At 45.7% G+C, this 21,135-nt stretch overlaps 1 protein-coding gene across 1 annotated transcript; it reads left to right on the forward strand.

The window, feature by feature from the left end:
* The first annotated feature begins 2,037 nt into the window (after positions 1-2,037).
* On the forward strand, positions 2,038-16,540 carry peli2 (pellino E3 ubiquitin protein ligase family member 2). The gene is made up of 6 exons (XM_076018164.1): positions 2,038-2,381; positions 8,148-8,277; positions 11,230-11,331; positions 12,104-12,301; positions 12,488-12,676; positions 13,633-16,540. The coding sequence occupies exons 1-6, from the start codon at positions 2,305-2,307 to the stop codon at positions 14,215-14,217; spliced, it is 1,281 nt and encodes a 426-aa protein (XP_075874279.1). The 5' UTR covers positions 2,038-2,304; the 3' UTR covers positions 14,218-16,540.
* Positions 16,541-21,135: the final 4,595 nt, after the last annotated feature.

The following is a 21,135-nucleotide window of genomic DNA, read 5'->3' on the forward strand; positions in this document are numbered from 1 at the left end:
CAGGCTTGTGGATTTTACTTGAACTCTCTAGACAAAGACTCTCCCTTCAAATGAATGTTACGGCCTTTTAAACAAGAGGCCTGTTGTGCTGGTTGCCTGGGCATAGAGGGGGTCAGGTCAGGGGCGTGAGCAACATGGGATCAGCACATTCTTCAAATTCTACCATGCTGTCATGCTGCAGTCAGCTGATTTGAGATCTGACCTTATCTTCATTCAAACTTCACGACAAAATGATGCACCTCTGTGTGTGTGTGTGTGGTGTGTGTGTGAGAGAAATATATATCTTGTAATTTAAGGCAAGACTGGGCACCATATTTTAAATACACACTGTCTGAAGTTAGGTTTCACCAGCCTGGCAGTCTGGCATGCTAACCTTGCTGATTCAGTCTTTGTCTATCTTATGTCATCATTGCTCACACAGCTAGTCTCGGTCTAGTTTATCACTGTAGGGCTCTGCTTTGCATGTGTCCTGCCTGGTAACATCTGACTCCTCCTCCCAAACATAGATTTGCACTCGCACCATGCTCGCATCTGCTCTCCATCAGTGTGGTATGTGCTAGAGAGCCTTTGATCCCCCCCCAAAACTCTACAGTGTGTGTGTGTGTGTGCGCGCGCTGTGCACACACATACACACACAATTTGGAGTGTGACTCAGACAGGCATTGAAAAGACTATAGTGTTCTCTTACACAGACAATACCCAGTGGATGAAAGCAAGCGGAAAGAGACAGTGACATAAAAGAGCAGTAAACATTTATTATACACAGCTTTGGGACCAGCCCCTCTCTGCCTGCAGTTGCAGGCCTAATACAGCTTGATCCTTGTGCATAAATGCTAATGTAGCTTCAGGACTGCTCCTTCCTCAGCGCTATGGGACAAGCAAGTGTGGCAAGGAAAAGGAGCAACAAAAAAAGGAATTCATCAGAAACTGTTGAAGTCAATTCCAAATTTAAAAAAAAAACAACAACCAAACAACTTGAGTGTTGTTTTATTCAAGTGCTGCTGTTCAGGCTTTGAGCATTCAAGCATCTACCTTAATATGCTCCCCAAACTCGCCGCCACCTTTTGTTTTTCTACCAAGTGCTATTGCTCTTTGAAACAGAATACCAGTTCAAACGGATGGCCATAATTGCTGAGGCTGACAGGGGGCCTGAAGACACAAGAGTGCCTCCAGCCATGGAGATTCTTGTGAAAACAAGACACAGGCAATAAAATGCTAATGGTACCATGGGACAAAGGGGGAGAAGTGGCACATTCATCAGAAAGCCACGAGAACAACAGGGCATGTGGAATGTTGGGAAGACTATTACGCATAAAGAGAATTGTTACTGTACAACGTGTGTGTGCCTGTGTGAAAATGACATTTCCACACAGGCAGATAGATAGTTCAGACTTTTTGCTACTCAATCAGTCAAACAGCACGGCCTGATTTCTACAAAAGGGATTTGCAAAGGTCACAAATGAAACCATCAGATATTTACACCTTTGTGACATCAATTGCTTGTCTTCTCATTCAGAAAATATGCCAGGGTGTGTTCACTCATGGTTTCACTCATGGTTTCACTCACTGTAACCTCGCAAAAAAACGTAACTTCAATGTACAACATTTTATGAGCTTTAATCCATTTGAGCAGATACAACTTTTAGGACACTATAAATTATAAATAACAGCACGGGTAGCGCGTGTGTAAAGCCAGACTCTCATTTTACACGGGAAACCAGAAACTTTTGAGGACATTCAAGAAGAGTGGGATCCCTTTAAGAATTCCCAGATTGTATTCTTTGTTTACATAATACAAGGTATGAGCCATAGACCGTCCAAGGGGGAGGTGGAAGTACCATCTACTCCAGTAGGAATAATGTTGCCTACGCATGGTGCCTCGCAGTGTTGCATTTACACGTTACAGTAGCAAATCACACGTTTATGTCGGTATAATTGAAGACGGACGCTGCAAACAGTCGTTTAGAATTCGACTTCCATCTGCTGTCCCCCCGCACAAAGTAAAGGACGAGTGAATGGTACGTTCCGGTACAGCTCCTCGCTGTTTTTGTATCTGCTTCAGAGCGGATTCAACCGCCAACTAACTTACATTTTGCCATGTCACGTTGAAGAAGTTTGAGAGCACTAAATTCAACAAATTGCAGTTCGATGAGGGCGCGGGAATCTACACCGCCGGATATGTGACCCGGAGAGATAGACCGTCGAGTGCTTTAGAAGACATTTCAGGATCATTTTTTTTGTTGGAGCCGCAGCGACTATTTACTGTATAGCTAACTAACATCACACGGCGAAGCCAGAAGCCTCATGTTTTCGTCAAGCCAAGAGGACTACTGCGTCCCGTCTAAGGACCCAGTGAAATACGGGGAACTGGTGGTGCTCGGGTAAGTTTATTTATTTTTTTATTATTACATTAACTCTCACCTCTCGGACTATTTCTTGAGCTGGAGACCTCGACGTGTACGTGCGCAGAACAAACACCGTTGTTTATAGGGAAGTTCCACGGAAGGGCAGTCGGTAAAGCCAACTTACTCGAGCGCTCTGAAATAGCACACAAGCCCCGCTAACTCTTCCTCCAACTCGGCCTGTCAACATTTTTATTTATTTATTTTAAATGCAGCTTTTGTCGAAACTAGTACATGGGAACGACGTCAAGCCCCCGCGGAGCGTCTCGCGCTCACGTTACTTCTCTAATCAGACACGTGCGCGCTCTCTAAAGTGTACGTTTTTTCGTTTCGTCGACGCAAACGTTTCGTATTGCCGCTATCAAAGGACAAGTGGTGGTGGCCCTCTTGCTATTACAGCGTCCTGGCCTCACATCAACAAATGGACGTCCGGGAAACCTCCAGAAGCCTCCACAGGACGCGCCATGAATCACACAGTCACTCACTCACTCACTCACTCAGCAAACTCCAAGCAGGGGCTGCTGCTGCTTCGCTCCCACCTTAAAGTTGGATTCATTGGCTTTAAGGAATTCGGAAGTGGTGGCGGTGGTCCCCTCCCCCAGTTCCCCCACACTAATTCCTATTTTCAATACTATTTGTAAACCGAGCCACAGCTTTACACTCAATCGCCAAACAGACCGGACTTTTTGTCATTTACCGGATTTCTACCAAAAAAACTTACTGTGGGTAACTGTTGTGTATAACACAAAACTACAAAACTTTCTTATTCCAACATGTAAAACCATTGTATATATAAAAACGTTGGTTTAAACTTTGTGCTTGCCTGATAACATCTCCGATGGGTTATACCTAGTTATCTTTGAATCAGATAGTTTTGGAAAGCTTGTTTATTTACGTTTTGGTTGATGTCTATTTTGCGAGGGTACATTTAATGATAAGAAATTAAAGAAAGTGGCAAAGTCAAAGTTCCATGCATTTCCATTTTTTCTTGTTTTTTTTTTAAAACTCCTTTTTCAACTAGCATGTGATTTGTGACATCTTGCATTGATTAATTTAGTAAAGGGTTTGGGGGAGTGCAGTTTCATGGTGTGAAGCAGCGTCTCCATCTCTGCAAGAACAAGGCTTTTTTCCCCACTGGAAGCCACCTCAGCTCTGTAACATATCAACATGTGACGCCGTTGCCAGCGGTCGTCCCATATCTCCACAATCTGGGACCCCATCCTCATAAATGACAATGCTCACCCCCACGGAGCCAAGGTGATCAATGTGGGAGTAGAGAGAATAGAGTGGCCTACCGACAGCCTCCCTTGTGGGGCTAGTACAAGTGACCAGCATGTTCATGTTGGCTAACCTCCAGTAAATCCCCCTCAGCCATGTGTTGCCATGCTGGTGACCGGTATGGTTAGGAGGTCCCAGTTTCTCTCTGTTGTGTCCTATCATGACTGTTCTGATCATCACAGACCTGCAGGAAGAAATCCTCACAAGAAATCAAAATGTATGGGTAAATTTCCTACCTGTTACATGGGAATGTTTAGGGATAGTCTTCTCATGTAGGGTTTTTCTGCGCTTGGCTCATCCAGGAAGTTACACACTGTGAAACTTCAAGGTTCTTTGGTTTGTGATTTGTGACATCCGGTGGTGCAACTAGTACAATAATGTCACATTGACAAACCATTTGAGGTATAATTTCTCAAGCACAGCATGTCTAAAATAAAACACATTGACAGTATTTCAGTCTTTCAAAAGTGTTGCAATTTTGAAGGTATATAGGGCTGCACAGTATGAGGAAAACACTCAGTATGGGATAAGTGTGTTGAATGCTGTGACATGTAATAATACTGTGGAGACACATTTCTTTTACTTTTTCTTTGCTGCTGATCTAGATTCCAGACAGGGAGGTGAAAAAGCTGAGTCAATATTTAGATTCCAGCAACATGGTTTTACTGAGAGAAACCGGTGTTGTCTTTTCACTCCGTGTGCTCACCTGTCTGTGCTTAAAGTCGCTGGTTGCCAACGGCAGCCGCCATCGCCGCTGAAGTCTCCGTAGTTAGTGATCACCTAGGCTTCACCTGGTCCGCCAAACATATTGCTGTGCAGAGCATGTAGAGGTGCAACACTGATATTACCTGATTGCAGATACATCAAGCATTTCTAGGCTGACTGTGTGTTTCATTTTGATTTGTTTTGCAGAAGGTGGGAGGATTGTACAGAAAGTGTTAAATCCCACTGCTAAGCTATTATGCAAACTGCCAGCTCTCTTAAGTTGAATATAGCTGTTGACTGTTTTAGCAGCCTCATCGTATGTGTTTTATCACTCTCATCTGTAATTGTGTTTATTGTATTGTACTTTTCTTGTCTGAGATTTTATATTCAATATCTCCAACACTGATAACTACATTTATAAAGGCAAACTTTAATGATGTCATTGGGATTGATCAGAAAATGAATCCTTTTTCAACTTTTTCCCCTCATTTGTCTGTATTCCTATATTAAACACTGAGTTTCCTTCAAACGCATTTTCATTCTCTGTAACTGACACATTTCTCAGACTTTCCTATCAAAGCCTTTCCGCTTTTGAAGTCTTGATCAGAGGAAATTGTGAAAGTTTCACATAGATGGTGTCCGTGGCTCCCTCAGCACCGTCACATCGTTAACCATCTCTCCAATTAAAGAAATTCTTCGAAGAGCTAACGCAAAGTTCTCCTTCAGCACTTGGCCGTCATCTGTTGATTTGACGTCTGATGTCTTGTCCCACTTGGTCGTTAAACCAGATGGGGCAGTCTGGCAGTTCGTAAGAATGGTTTTGTATCATGCGTGTTTCCCCAATCTAAATCTGTTTAAGAGAAAGTAGCCCTTTTCGTTAATATTCCTAAAATTTGTAAGCCGTCACTATTACAAAGCAGTTGTAACAGATTAAACACCTGCTGCTATCATCTGGGATAAGCGCTGGGAAAAAACCTGGTGCCGCTTAGCTCGACAATTTCAGGGGCGTGTGTGCTTTGCGAATGATATAGTATTTGTCTGGAGCGTCTTGAAATGAGATGATCATACGGGTTCTATAACGCTGCATAGTAGAGCGTGGCTCGTCCCCATGCCCTCCACCCACACACTCCCGTTCACACTGCTTATTATAATGGACAGAAAAAAAGCGCTGAGTGCTTATTACTCCAGACTGAGCATGTGGCACGTTTGAAGCCGATACTTTTGTTCTCTCCCCACCAACCCCCAACGCGAAGACACATATTGAAATCGGACGTGACGGGTGTAAAATCACCACCATGACATCACTTCCCATTGATATGGCTGATGCTAGACAAGATAGCCGACAGCATGGAACAAAGCTTGTTTGAGCAGCAGCTCCCTCAGTGGTGCGCCGCCACGGCCGTGGTGGCTCTGATTACTTGGATGACTGCACCCCACCCGGTCTCTTCCTGGGCTGATCGCCTCGGTGCTGGTCAGCGAGGAGGTTGGGAGGACGGTGGGAAATGAAAGGACGGATTGATCAGGGCCTCGTCTTCGCCTCCCCTCGGCTTCCTCTGTCCATTGTGGCTCGGAGACTGGGCCCATTGATTGAGCGCTTGAACATTGACCCTCCACGAATCACTTGATGAAGAAAGTGTACAAATCCACCCATGGATACAAACTGGTACTGATTGTTTGCACTACTTTTTTTCTACTTTAGCATGCGGAAGAGGGGGTGTTAAAATGGATTACTGGTGCCATAATGGTTTCTTTTAAAGCGTTCCAGCCGCTGAATTTTCTTTTCTGTGCACCTCCGTCGCACCAGCTGACCACCTCCTTGGGTCCCGCGAGCGACTGCGTTACACTATTTATGGCTGCAGCAACTCGTCATATCTACCTTTTTCATTATGCAAACACTAGCCTTTCTTGTTAGCACAAGAGGTGGGAGGCCCTGCCGGCTCCTTAGTGCAACCCTGGAGGATAGGTGATATGCCAGTGTCGTCTAATCCCCGCTCCTAAGTATTCGAGGACAAATCCGCTGTCTGGCTCGCACAGGTCAGGAGGGAAAACAATCCCAGTTAGCGGCTCGGCAGTACCTGTCCTTGCGAGTGCAACGCCAGTTCTTAATATGAGGTTGAATAAAAGATGTGCAGCGAGTCACAGAGTGGCGTAATTCTACTTCTTCCAAATTAATTGTGGCAGGAACTGTAACCTGAAATCAACCAACAAGACAGACGCACTGATCACACTGAGAAACTGCACTGTCGACCAAAACTATAGCAGTAGGGCTGTATTGTTGTTGACCACTGTTCTTTTGCAAACAGTTGCGCTGCGGGTAAGTCACAATGCACAGTTGCACAGCTGCGGGTGCAACAACTGCTCTGTAAGGCTACATTCACTACCAGTCAAAACTTTGGACACACCCTATGAATTGAACGTCTTTTCTTTATTGACATTGAAGTTTCTCACTGAAGGCAACAAAACTACAGATGAACACACATGGAATTATGTAGGAAACAAAAGTGTAAAATAACTCTAACACGGTTACTATTTAAATTCTTCAAAATAGCAACCTTCCATATATATATTTTTATATATATATATATATATAAAGAAATTGCATGAGAAGGTGTGTCCAACTTTTGACTGGTAGTGTTTGTCATATTGTAGCTAACTTGCTTTATATGTGTTTGTAGAGACAGTTGCACTAATACCTCTTGGTTTTGGACGACCTTTGACTCTTACCATTTGTTCTTACTCATACCTGGTTGTTCTTAACGTAACGTTAAGTTGTCTTTCTCGGGAAACAAAATAAACGTCTTACTTCCTGTCGCTCTGTCTGTTGTTTGAATCTAGATAGCGTTTAACATGTAAAACATCATCATTTACCTTTCACACCTTTCTATTATTACAGCAGCAAAACACTCTTGCTGTTATTATCTGGTCCCCTTCCTCGTGCTGTGGCTGTATTAGTTGCAGTTGTGTCCACAGTAGCATCCATGGATTCTCTGTGGGAGTCCAGCTCTGACTCAGACCATGTGTTTCCATCCGCGGCCAGCACTGTGGAGATGTGGGGGCAGGTGGGCTGGGCGCGGAGGTGGACGTGGATAGGCCGAAAGAGCGAGCGTGTTAAAGCGGTTAAATGTCAGATTGCGCGCGCGTTTGATAGCGACGCAAACCTTTAAAGTTTTAATACCAATTTGCGGGGATTTCTTCTCCTTCGCGATGTGTGACAGAAGGTGTGTGTGTTGGACTGGAGTTGAGCCTGGGGCGTCCCGGCTGTAGGAACCAGCTGGCGGTGCTGGTGGAGCGGACCGGTTCTTCTGCGGAGGGGGGTGGCGTGGTCGTTCAGCAGCCCGGGAACGTCCCGCTTACACGGGTCCTGAAGGAGAGAACTGGAAACTGGCTTCCGAGCGAGAGTGAAGAACAACCTTTAAAGAGCTCCGCTGGTCGGGCTCACGCTTTGAAATTTTACATCAGCTGGTTTCAGTTCTGTCAGCATTTTTTTTTTCCACTTGCACTGCACACTGCCAAAAGCACACACACACGCTCCGAAAAAGACAGATGTAGTTTGTTTCGCTCTGAAATCACAAGTTTGAGAGGTTTATATAACAGCAAGGTTTACACAAGGTGCAGCTTAGTTCGATAACAGGGTGCGCTTGATCGACCTGGTTGCACCTCGGGGCAAAACTTTGTTTTCGCAACACTTGTAGATGAAAACTAACAGTGGACCTCCCTGTCTGCCCTCCTTCCCCCCCACCATTCCCACCATTCCCACCACAGGTACAATGGCTCGCTACCAAATGGAGATCGGGGTCGACGGAAAAGCAGATTTGCCCTTTACAAGCGGACCAAAGCCAACGGCGTTAAGCCAAGCGCCGTGCACATCCTCAACACGCCGCAGGCCAGCAAGGTACGGAAATGGGTCCCGCCAGGTGGCCGACACCACTCGCTGGACTGAATCATTTGTTTTTTTGGGGGGCAAAAGATTCGATCAAAGAAGGAGCTGTTTGACTCTGTCAGGAAAACCGCCGCGTCGAGTCCGACGCATCTCTGCCTCGCAGCATTCCTTCCTGCCTCGGGTTCCCAGGCGAAAGTGCTAAACAAGCAGGAGGACATGCTTACCTCCGCACCTCCGAGCCCAACATTTGAGACATTTGTTACGAGTTAAGCTCCACCAGCCGAAAGGCCTCACGGGGTTCGGGTTACCTCGGCCTCGTCGAAACTCGACTCCCGATCGCTGCTCGAAGGCCGTTTCAGCAGCGGAGGCTTGGTATTGTTTTGCCAAAAGTCTGAGCAAGGGGTTTTTCTGTTTTGTTTTTTATTTGCTTTCTTGTCGCTGCAGAGTACTGAGAAGTAAAGCAAGCCACCGGTTCCTGTTGCGCCACACCAGAAGTTCTCTCTCTTGCACACAAAGCTGCAGAAATGACTCAAGAGGAAGGCGATCAGATTAGCTGTTTGGATATCCGCTCAATCGCTTTTAGCCTCATTTGAAGCGTGAGATGGAAAATGGTTGTTGGTTTTTGGTAGCTTGAATGGAATGGTGTCTGACCGTAAACAAAAAAAGAGACAAAGAGACAAAGAGAGAAAGAAAGAAAGAAATCCTGCTGCTAGATTTCGACTGGTAGGACTGTAGAACAGCGTGCCTGAGAAAATGAAGTGAAGCAATTTAGCACGTTTTTGCGACATTCCGTAGACTAAACACATCACTCAATCATGAGTCAGGGAGCCGTTGGGCCGAAGGGAAAAGAAACAGTATCTGCAGAGTAATCCGTCATTGAAAAAAAGAAGAGAAAAAGATCTAGAGTTTCAGCTCTTGTTGCGGTGAACCTCAGGACTGCGTAACGACCAAAACACGGCCAGTGCCGCTTCAGAGACGGGAACTGCTTGTAGTCTTCTTCCCCTTTCGTCACTCTTCGTCTCTTGCCGCCGCGTGAAAAAGGGCCGGCGGTGGGGCTGGGGGGCTGCGGGGGGTGAGCTCCCGACTCGGCACCGTCAAAAAATAACCCCTCCTCCTCCCTTCCTCCCTTCCTCTCCCCCTCCTCAGAGACGAGCAGGGTGGTGAGCCTAATTTGAGGAGAGTCTTTATTTTGAACGCGGTACCAAGCCACAACTCGCGTCGCCTCCCCTCGCCGGCTCCCTCTCTTTTTCTCTTATTTGTTTTTCCGACCCACTCCTCCCCCACCCGACCGACCGTCCGACTCCGCTCTGCCTCCGGGACGGTGTGAAACTCCCTTGCAGTGATGAGTGGTGGTGGTGGGGGGGGCTGCTCACGTGTCCCAACACACTCCGGTCGGTGACGGATGATGACGACGGAGCTCCCACAGCGACGCTGCACTCCCTCCCGCGCTCGGGATTCACAAGCGCCAACCGCGCCCCCCCCACGCTCTCCCGCAGACTCCGTTTGCACACGTGCCATTGTTTGGGCCGGGTCGTGTGACATTTGAAAAAGCGTCTTTCCGTTCTGGGTCGGGTGGAGGGGAGGGGAGGGGGCGTGCAGCCGTGTTTTTCTTTTTCTGGAACAGGTGGAGGCACCATTTGTTTGCGGTCAGCTGAGGGGGGAGGGGCGGCGTGATAAAGACCTCCCGCTACCCCCCACCCCTAAAACCCAAACCCACCCGTCTGTCCCGGAGGTTACAGCCAAGCAGCTGATGACCCACTTCCCCCCTCCCCAACCTCCTCCATCTCTCCATGCTGCTCGTGTGTGTGTGTGTGTGTGTGTGTGTTCGTTGGTGGGGGGGGGGGGTGTTTTGAAAATGGAATTGACAGATTAGAGCGGGATGATAGTGACATGTGGTGAAGTGTGGACGGGAGCCCTGCCGCAGTGTCTGACTGACTGAAGGACTCCAGCTGGGAGCTGACTGAGCACTGTGCTTTATTCATTTTGTGTCCTTCAATTTTCTCTCTGTATGTTTGATGCTATAATAATGCATTGCTAAATAGCAGTTAGGAAGCCTTGTCAAAGTTGCATATTGTAAGTAAATTATATATATTCATATTTATACACTACAAGTCCAAAGTTTGGACACACCTGTTTCTTCTTTATCTTTACTGCTTTCTACACTGTAGATACACACGGAAGGCATCAAATATATGACCAAGATATGCGGATTAATGTGGCAAGATTGTTGACTGGGGGCTGGAGAAGAAGATGGCGATCGATCGCGTAATCTCGCGGTAACATATCAGATGACCCAGACAAGAGTTGAGCGTTAGATGGACGTAACGGAGAGAATCCGGAAATTTTTCAAAATAAAATTGTTCACTCAGATAATGAATGAAACGGGATTAATATGACCCACGGACCCGGCACCGGTCTGCGTCCCGGTACCAAATGACCAGGTGGTTGGGGACCACTGATCTAAAATATAAAAGTTGTTTGAGTTATTTCAGTTATTCACCGTTTTTTGTTTAATACATATTCCATATGCATTCATTCATAGTTTTGAAAGCCTTGAGTGACAATCTACAATATAAATAGTCACGAAAATGAAAGAAGAACCATTAAATCTGCAGTATGTGTCCAAACCTTTGATGACTAGTGGTGTACACACACACACACACACACACACACACACACACACACACCAGTATATATCTTTACGGCCTCTGTCATGGGAGTGCAACTTCCCTCTTCCAGTCTCTGTGTTCCTCTGCTGCAAAACCCCAGACATGAATATTTATTCTCCCTTCACTATGACACAGATATGTTCAGCACACAAAAGCACAAAAATCCGCCGTCATAAAGAAAAGCCGTTTGATTATTTTCCTCCCCGGCTTTAATGAAGATGTTCCCTGTGAGAAGATATGCTGTACTTTTCCCCACTGTATCTCTTTTGTTAACCGTCCTCTCGTCACCTTTCAGCCTGCCAACTGTAAAGGTCAACACAGCATCTCCTACACTCTGTCCCGGAACCAGACGGTGGTGGTGGAGTACAGCCACGACAACGACACAGACATGTTTCAGGTAAAAACCCACATCAGGCCCCGCTGCAGCAGTTTGAAGGTTTCATCTAATCTGGATTTGCATTTTCACTTTCTTTTATTTTTAATCGCTATATGATCGGCAACAGAGTTGCCTTTAAAAACAAAAACACAGACTTTGTTGTCTATTTATGGAAGCTCACTTTTCCTCTGGAGTCTTGTGCTCCACCAGCGGGGGCATGTGACCCGCATGTGTTGTGCTCAGTGTGTGGCATTAATGTGAACGTACAGCAGGGCGCTGATGAGCGCAGGGAAGGTTAGTGCGGCGCGCATGCAGCGGCTAGCGCTCATGTCATGCGTCTCAGTACATGGGGGAGGGGGGTTGAAAATTAAAAAAAAAAAAAAAACGCAAAAATCCCGACCAGGAAGGAAGTTTATTCCCATGGCAACTTTGAGATGAAAGATGAAGAAGACTGCGTTTTATGATGGAAAAGCGAGTTACTGAAAAAGGGAAATGCTTTGTTTTCATGCCCCTAAATAAAGCTGAAGTGTTATTTTTGGAAAACACTCAGGATGTTGTCATCTGTCCTCTTTTACTTGCACGATAGTATTATTTTTACTGTGTCATGACACACTTTTAAACTCCCACAAACCAGTTCAGAGAGACAGGAACGTTATTTGTCACATGCTCAGTTCAAACTTTAGCAGGAAATTAAAAAGCAAACTTTTATCACAGATGTCATGAGATCAAAAAAAAAGAAGAGATCAAACAACATATTTCCAATAGATCACCGTTGTTTCCTTTTCTCCTGCAGATCGGCCGCTCCACCGAGAGTCCCATAGACTTCGTGGTGACGGACACGATAGCGGGGGGCCAGGAGGGCGAGGAGACGACCATCACGCAGAGCACCATCTCCCGCTTCGCCTGCCGGGTGGTGTGCGAGCGCAGCCCGCCCTACACGGCTCGCATCTACGCAGCTGGTTTCGATTCCTCCAAAAACATCTTCCTCGGGGTAATTGCTATTTAGTCTACCGCGCTAGATTTACGGCGTCCTGCTGCCTTAATGAGAGGTTCAACGTCTCATTTTTCGGGGCCTTTTATATCCATCAGTCTTAACCAGATTAACGGTTTTATTTGACTGGCAGCGCGGTGCCACACGGCAGTTTCTTGACTTTCTTTTTTTAACCTCCTCCCGCAGGAAAAAGCTGCAAAGTGGAAGAACCCCGACGGCCACATGGACGGACTCACGACCAACGGCGTGCTGGTGATGCACCCCCGGGGCGGCTTCACGGAGGAGTCCAGGCCCGGCGTGTGGCGGGAGATCTCCGTCTGCGGGGACGTGTACACGCTGCGCGAGACCCGCTCGGCGCAGACCCCTGGAAAACTGGTCAGGAGAAGTCATGGACTTTGAACTAGCAGAATTAGTTTGTTGTTCAACCCTGATAGCGACTAACTCCGCCTTTGCACTTTAGTCTAATTGATCACCTGCTGTCACCTTTGTTATTGACCGTCACAAAGCTTAAGCAGTTTTTGTACCATAAGGTGCATGTCTGAAAGCTCCAGTGTGTAAAATTTGGCCATATTAATGATTTCTATATTGGTAAAAGCTTAATATAATGCCCATAAATACATTAATAAAAGTGTATAATCTTTTTTCTAACCAAGAAACCATTCTTATGGATATATAAGAATCTACATAGAGCAACGGTCTTGCTCACAGCCTTCTTGCACTGCCATACTTCTAAGGCAGCCAGTGTGGGCAATCCACAAGGCCACCGTAGCTGACTGGCAAGCTCGGGAGAGGGAGCGTGAAAGAAAGAGCGCAACGGTCTAAAACATAACAACTTAGTGTTGCTGTTTCTTCTCAAAATCTCCAAATATGACACACTTAACCTTTCAAGGTCCAGTGTGTAAAATTAGGCTTGATTTCTGATTTTTATATTGGCAAAAACTTAAGATACGGCCCTTAAATACATTGATGAAAGTGTATTCTCACAATACGATAAAAGTAATTTGGTTTTCCTACCCATGGAATAGTTCTTATATATATATATATATATAAGAATATACATGGAGCAAAGCAAAGCTCCTAGTAAGCTGCCATCCTGCATCGCTTTATTTTAAGGAAGTGCAGTCAGTGCCCTAAATACGAAACACGCTGTCAGGCAGGCTTCCTTAAAAATTTTACACACTGGACCTTTAGGTATAAAAAGTTCTGTATTTATAGGTTGCTGTAATGTAAATCTAGATCATGGAATTTTTTTTTTTGAAATTTCCCCTAATATTTTTTTAACCGCCGCCTGACACAGTTTTGCTCACGTGCCTCGCTTGCGCCCTCCGCAGGTGGAGAACGAGAGCAACGTGCTGCTGGACGGCTCGCTGGTGGACCTGTGCGGCGCCACGTTACTGTGGCGCACGGCCGAGGGCCTCTTCCACACTCCCACCCAGAAGCACCTGGAGGCGTTGCGGCAGGAGATCAACGCGGCGCGGCCCCAGTGCCCCGTGGGCCTCAACACACTCGCCTTCCCCAGCATGCAGCGCAGCCGCGCCCTCTCCTCGCTGGAGGAGAAGCAGCCGTGGGTCTACCTGGCGTGCGGCCACGTGCACGGCTACCACGACTGGGGCCACCGCGCTGAGCGCGAGCACGGCGGCGGCACCGAGCGCGAGTGCCCCATGTGCCGCGTGGTGGGGCCCTACGTGCCGCTGTGGCTGGGCTGTGAGGCGGCCTTCTACGTGGACACGGGCGCGCCCACGCACGCCTTCGTGCCGTGCGGACACGTGTGCTCGGAGAAGTCGGTCAAGTACTGGTCGGAGATCCCGCTGCCGCACGGCACGCACGCCTTCCACGCCGCCTGCCCCTTCTGCGCCACCCAGCTCAGCCTCCCGCTGGGCTGCTCCAAGCTCATCTTCCAGGGCCCGGTGGACTGAGCCACAGGCGGGGGGACAAAGGGTTAGAGCGGGGGTCGGGGAGGATCAGACGGAGGGTGGCGCGGGGACAAACCAACACGCTGTGAAACTCACAATTATTTTGTGCTTTCTTTCGAAAAAAAAGAAAAAAAAAGAAAAGCCAGTCGCGGAAAGGAACCACGCCTCTGGTTTTAATGCAGTGGATCCTCTGTTCGGTGGCGGCTGTTTTAACGTCCACCAGGGGGCAGCGGTGAGGACACTGGACCACAGGTGCCTGGCTCCTCCACAATCAAACACTTGACTGGAGACGGTCCCTCAGCTGGGCTGTTTTAACCTACCGTGGCTGCTGCTTTTTCATCGGGATGAAGCTCGTGGAAGGAATGATATATATATATTTTTTTTTTAGCTTTTACTCGTGAATCAGACTTTGAAAAAAACCGAAAAGGTTTTTAAGGGTCAGTTGGGGATAAATTATAGTTGATCTCTCCAGTAGGTCGGGGACAGTCGTTGAAGTGCCAGACAGCTGGACTGTTGGCTGTGAGAAGAAAAGGCCTGGAGAAAACTTCCACCTCGTCAAGTGCTCTCTGTCGCGGCCGCCGCCGCCGCCACCGTGTTGGCCCTGAAACTTTAACAGCATCTCGATCACTTGAGTTCTTTTGGATTTGGTTTCTGTTTGCTGAACAAACTTTGAAGATGTGTGTGTGTGTGTGTGTGTGTGTGTGTGTGTGTGTGTGTGTGTGTGTTGGGGGGGTGGTAAGGGTGGTCTTTTGTTGTACAGAGATATATAATCCAGTGCCTCAAAATCCCATCCAGTCGTGGGACTATTTTTTTTTGGAAACAGAGAAAGAGATATTTTGTTGAAGGCAGAGGGAGAGCTAGTTTTGCAACGACGACCCGCACTGGTTCCTCTCCACGTTTCTACCACACAGAGGAGGTATTTTACTACACTCGGAGGCCCTCGTATGGTTTTTCTAATGCAAATGTTAATATATATATTTTCTCCTGCATAAAAGGTAACGTGCGCGAGATCGTGTGTGTGCGAAGCTATGCATGTCTTGGCATTTGCCTGGATTCAGGTTTTGTTTTGTTTTTTTCCCCCACTCCTCATCCCTTGATGTGAGCTCACCTGTCACTCAAACCACTAGCCAGCTGATCACAGCCATCTAGAGTACGGAAACAAATAGATCCCAGCCCCTTTGCTGGTGGTCGTCCAATGATATGCTTTCTTTCTACATGTCCAACTTATATGCAAGTCCTTGACCAGAGCTGTGTCTGTGCGCTAGCTCACACATGGGCAAACTACGGCCCATTAAGCTTTTTATTCGGGCCCGCTGAACTTGAAGGAAATGTATAAATAGTTAGTAATTTTTGTTAGTGTTTTAGGAGTAATTTCAATAAGGAACTCAATACCGTGGGGCTTCATTTTCAGTTAACATGTCTACACGACCAGTCAAAAGTTTGGACACATCTGTTTCTTCTTTATCTTTACTACTTTCTACACGGTAGATACATACTGAAGACATCAAATATATGACCAAGATATGTTTAGATATGATTAATGTGGCAAAAGAAAAAAAATGTTAAAGTTAAATACCTAAATATATTGTGTAATAAATATTTTATGGTTATGGTTTTATGGGTGCTTATTCTAGATCATCTTGTTTGAGTTATTTCAAACTTTTTTGTTTAATACATATTCCATATGTGTTCATTCATAGTCTTGATGCCTTCACTGACAATCTACAATGTAAATAGTCATGAAAATGAAAGAAAAACCATTAAATCAGAAGTATGTGTCCAAACTTTTGATTGGTTGTGTACGCATCCCTTGATAGATTTTTTTTTCTTCTTCGTCCTATAAATTGGGTCACCAAAACACTCCATCAATCTGCTCCTCCTCCGGCCCCCTCTGTCAATTTTTAGAACCCATTATGGCCCATGAGTCAAAAAAAAAAGTTATCTCACCCCGCTAGCCCGTTCGTTCGCCACGCTAGCTCGTCCTGCTAGCTTGCCACGCTAGCCCGCCCCGCCCCTGCCTGCCTGCCCAGCACTCCACTCACCCACCATATCAAGTCGGCGCTCTTGTTAGCTTTATCCCGACGCTGGACGCCACCCAGCCATTTCCACGCCGTCAAACCTTGGGCACAGTCTCAGCAGCTTCTGGAGATTATACCAAATATGAGGAGTGGCTCTCCAGCCCGTCGCGGGGATGCCGAAGACCACTCTGCTCCGATTCCAAAGTGTTTCTGTAAACAATCCTAAACCCAAACTGCCGCCGTGGAACGGTGACAGCTCTGGATTACAGTCAAGGCTGTCCAGTCGCTGCAACAAAAAAAAAAAGAGAGAGAGAGAGAGAGAAAACACGGCACCGCCGCCGCTGCGGGAATAATGACATTATCGCACGTCGTGCCAAATTTGGCAAGTTCTATTGTGCGTGGATGAGTTGAGTTGTCCAAAGAAGTAGCGAATGAATTGAAACTAAAGAAATTGTGCCCCCCCCCCACCTCTCTCCCTTTTATCTGCGAGGGTTGCCAACTTGGACTGTATGTTGTCGAAGGCGTCGGTTCAGCCGCCAATTTATCAAATATGATATTTAGCATTAAGAGTCAAAGTTATCAAAGTTAACCGCGGTAGCATTAAAATTCTCCCCATGGTTGCCATACGGTTGGGAGTTCCAAGTTTCAGAATGACATTAGCAACAGCAATAGGGTTGAGCATTTAATTTTGTTTATATTATTGTCACTCAAATAATATAAACTCATTATATATATATATTTTTTTTCTCCTGAAAGCATCTGCAGCATTAAGAAAAACAAAAAACAAAACAGAACCCGCACCAAACTGCGTTTTTATTTTCCGGCACATTTGTTTTTGTTTTTCCTTCCCTGTTCTCAGATTTTATGGGACTGGCAGCCAGGGTCAAGTCGTAAGCCACATACTGTACAGTAGCATTCCTCTCCGACACGCTCGGCTCGAAACACTGTGCCCGTTTGCTTAAGACCGTGTTCTGTAACAGCTGCAGAGTCGCTGCCTCAAACATTCCTCCTTGGTAAACATGGGTGGGGCCCTCAGTTCACTCAAGGGCTTGTTCTATGAACTTTTTGTTTTGTTTTGTTTTTGTTTCCCAATAAGAAAAAAAAAACTACACACACAAGCCATAGAACACACTGATGATGCTCCCAATGCCACCTTTGTAAAGAATAAAATATTTTTTAAAAATAACTTTCAAGCGAGTCTGCGTTTCTTCCCCCCCACCCCCCGGTGTCCCTCTGACGCCTGTGTTTAATTTCAACCCTTCTGATAAGAATGTTTTAAAGGTAGCGGCAGCTGATGAGGGTTTTGTTCCCCTTTGTGCTTTGTGTCTTTGAACTCTGTATGTCTCAACTGCATGCGTTCAACAAAGCAACGATGGTTAATCACAGTTACATATGTGTTTCATCATTCCTCACTGTGATTGTTTTCCTATCTTGCTCACTGAAATGGCCCTGGGTTTTTTTTTTTTTTTTTTTTATCAAACACATTATTATTATTTTCCTCTTAGATAAGGGACACAGTTTTACTTGAAGTCTGTGTTCCCCCTACACTCCACGTTATATCTTATCACTATGATTTAAAAAAAAAAAAAAAAAAAAAAAAAAAAATATATATATATATATATATATATATGTACATATATTTTTTTCACCATAGAAAATGACAGCATGAGCCGAATTCCCTGGTGTTCATGCCTGGATATTGTTGCCCCCTAAATCCACAAGGGGGCACTATTTCCTAAACAATGGTGACGTTTGCAAAAGTGTAAGAATCCGCTGAGCCTGCGGCAGTAAGGAAATAAAACACTGGTGTGTGTGTGTGTGTGTGTGTGTGTGTGTAAATATGTGGATAAATATATGTTTGTTTTTGTTTGAGAATGCCTCTGCCTTTATACATCTGAAACGTGTGTGAGAGTTAAAATTGGGGAGCCAACATATGCTTAAAATGGCTATGTTGTCAATTATTCCACCAAAGGCATGTAGGCATTTTTAATTTTAAACATTCACCCTCCCAACCCACCCGCCCCCCCACAGAGAAAATTAATTATCTCATTCTTAGATTCATGTCAGATTTAAATCCGTTCTTCACATTTCAACGTAGCCACCATAAATGCACAGATGAGAGCGCCATACAGTTTTTTTTAAAAAAAATGTGTTTATTTTTCGTTTGCATGCAAAAGAATATATATATAAATATAAATATTTATTGCCCGGTGACGATGATGACATTTTCCATCACTCGCACGTGACTCCATCTCCTCTATAATAAGGGCACATGAAAGGGATTTAAATACATAACGCGTCAGTTAGGCGTATGCAGAGGGACGGAGCCGTAGGACGCCTCGCTTCCTAATTAACATTTCTGCAGTAGATGTGAGATGGGTTCATGTGTCTGCACACTTGCCTGTTTTTCTGAATGACAGAAGAGACACTGAAGGTGACAGCATGCTAATTTCGAGATCACTCGGTGGCTCCCCTGCCTTAAGCAGGGCAGGGTTATGCAAATAAAGTGGAATGATACATTTTTTCCCCTCTTAAACCAGCTTTCTGGGTGAGAAAATAAGGTTCATGTACTATTCTGGTGCTGGCCTTTTTTTTTTTTTTTAAATGGTAGAGAAAAAAAAAGAAAAAGAAAAAAATAAGGCAGACACAAACCTCAATACTTCCACCATCACCTTTTTAAACCTAATTAACTTCCTGCACCTCAGAGACACACAACTTGGTTTTTCAACACACAAATGTTCCGCTGCCTCGAATGCTCTCCCACTGAGAAGTTCATTTTGGGATAAATTAATACACACACTTGTTGCCACACAGAAGGGTCGACCAATCACTCTACAGCAGCAGTGTGAATTCACATGCCACGATCCACATTGTGTGCATTTTATTAGGGGTCAAATGGAAACTGTTATGACAATATGCCATTTTTCTTTATCAGTTATTCAAATAAATAATTAAATAGCTGAGAGTTATGTTTTTGTTTTCACACTTCACAACATGTGTATGCTTTTTTAGTAATGAACATCCATCGTTTTTTTAAACATCCACATGAAAGTCTGTGTGATTTTGACATTCAAATATAGCAAGATACAGTGTGTGAACCCACACTGCTCAAGAATGCAAATGCTTTCAAAGTAGATCGTTATCACGTGAATTCAAGGCACAAACGTCTGTGTTGTGTTGACCAACAGTGTTGATAAATAGCCCTGTGAATTCTGCATCTATTAAGCAAAAACAAAGGCATTCTCCATTTGACTCCACTGTCAAAACTTTGAGTGGTTCACCTCTGTCACGTTTCTGATCCTATTCTTAAAACAACTTTCAAGATTCAGACCACGCTTAATGAAGCCTCTGAAATGTGTCCCCCCCCCGCACTCCAGAGACCCCAGCATGGGCCGGGCCACAGGTGGCTGCGGGCCATCGGCAGGACTCCCTAGCTGGCGAGTTTAAAGACTGCGGCATTTACCTCAATTACCCGACGTGCAGCGGGAGCCAACGACATGCAGATCGTCATCTGTGAATAAGAGATAGTGCGCCTCCCCTTCCACTAAATTGGGCGACGGCACATTCCGCCGTCAGAACTAGACACTTTTGTCTCCCCATTTTTTTTTTTTTAATACTGAGAAATCTGGCAGACGTTCCTCTTATCTAATTGGACCGCTGTAACACGGTGGCACATATTGGACGGCGACTCACTATTTCTGTCTCGTCTGGTTTTGTCACTGTTTGCCGCGCACCACGACTGGTGTTTCCGTCACTCACCCAGCCTGCGCTGGCACTCGGCTCTGAAGTGAGCTCACCTTAATCTCAGCCGTGGTCAAACCCCGTCGCACGGGACCCTCGCTTTGCATTCATGCCACTTGATTTTTTTTTTTTTTTTTAATGTGGAGAAGTGTTTTTTCCCCAAGGTAATTTGCCTGCTTTTACCTCTGAGCAAGCTACGCAGGGGCACCATTACACAATTCAAGCCGTATGCGGTGCAGTTTGAAGAGGATTATGATTATATCGGGGCCTATTTACTGTTTCGTGTGGCTCTTGATGATACTTTGTGCTCAGCCTACTCAGCTTCTTACTTTCCCAATGCATAACAAATGAGTTGTCAACCAAAAGGCAAATAAACACAAGACGCGGAGAAGCCGATACAGAGATTTTTTTTTTCTCTCTCTCTCTCTCTTTTATGAGGCTACGTGCGAGAGAGGAGTGTTAAATTCAGACGTGCACGAGGGAAGTCTGGCTCGCTGAGCATCTGACGCCCTTGTCCTTTTTAGGAAAAGGCACACGTGGCATCTTGCCGGCTCCATCCAAACAAGGGGGCAAATTACTTTAATTATGGGGTAATTGCAGAGTCTTGTGTTAATTAAATCTTTATCAGTTCAAGTAAGTGGATTTCTTCCACATGGAAGCCACGCGGAGACGTGCCGTCTCCCCACCCCCCGAAACCCCTCTCTTCTCCTCATCTCTCTGAGTTTTCCACCAACACCAGACCATCTTTTATTCCCGGCCTAACGCGTCTCCCCCTCTCTAGCATCCTGAAATGACTGGGATTAGTGTCATTTGTGGAAGGAAGGTGGGGGTAGGGGGGTCTGTTTTACCAACTCTTGTCAGTAGCCAGCTGTTCCTAAAAAAAAACACAAACCCCCCCCCCCCACCACCAGAACAAACAAGACAGTGGCAGCACGAGGGAGTGTCCTCCGCTGGAAAATGAGATACAAGATTTATCTCAGGTTCCTGGTGTTTGTCAAAATTGAATCCTCTCATTTTAATTGCTCTCGACGAGGTGTGCTGCTCCAGGCAACGGGGAACCGGAGCTCTGTGTGCCGTCCCTTGTTCTCGCCACACCATTATTTTCCATTGTGCAAAATGCCGATTATGGTTGGCTTTATCCTTGTCATCTATCTTATTTATG

Source organism: Nelusetta ayraudi, unplaced genomic scaffold (genome assembly GCF_046127955.1).
Source record: "Nelusetta ayraudi isolate G7.1 ecotype Tasmania unplaced genomic scaffold, CSIRO-AGI_Nayr_v1 ptg000007l, whole genome shotgun sequence".
NCBI lineage: Eukaryota > Metazoa > Chordata > Actinopteri > Tetraodontiformes > Monacanthidae > Nelusetta > Nelusetta ayraudi.

Excerpts from the sequence above, each read along its gene's own strand:
- peli2 (XM_076018164.1), top strand. The coding sequence starts at position 2,305 with ATGTTTTCGTCAAGCCAAGAGGACTACTGCGTCCCGTCTAAGGACCCA. Across the intron at positions 8,278-11,229 it reads ACACGCCGCAGGCCAGCAAG|CCTGCCAACTGTAAAGGTCA; the intron begins GTACGGAAATGG and ends GTCACCTTTCAG. Across the intron at positions 12,677-13,632 it reads CGCAGACCCCTGGAAAACTG|GTGGAGAACGAGAGCAACGT; the intron begins GTCAGGAGAAGT and ends CGCCCTCCGCAG.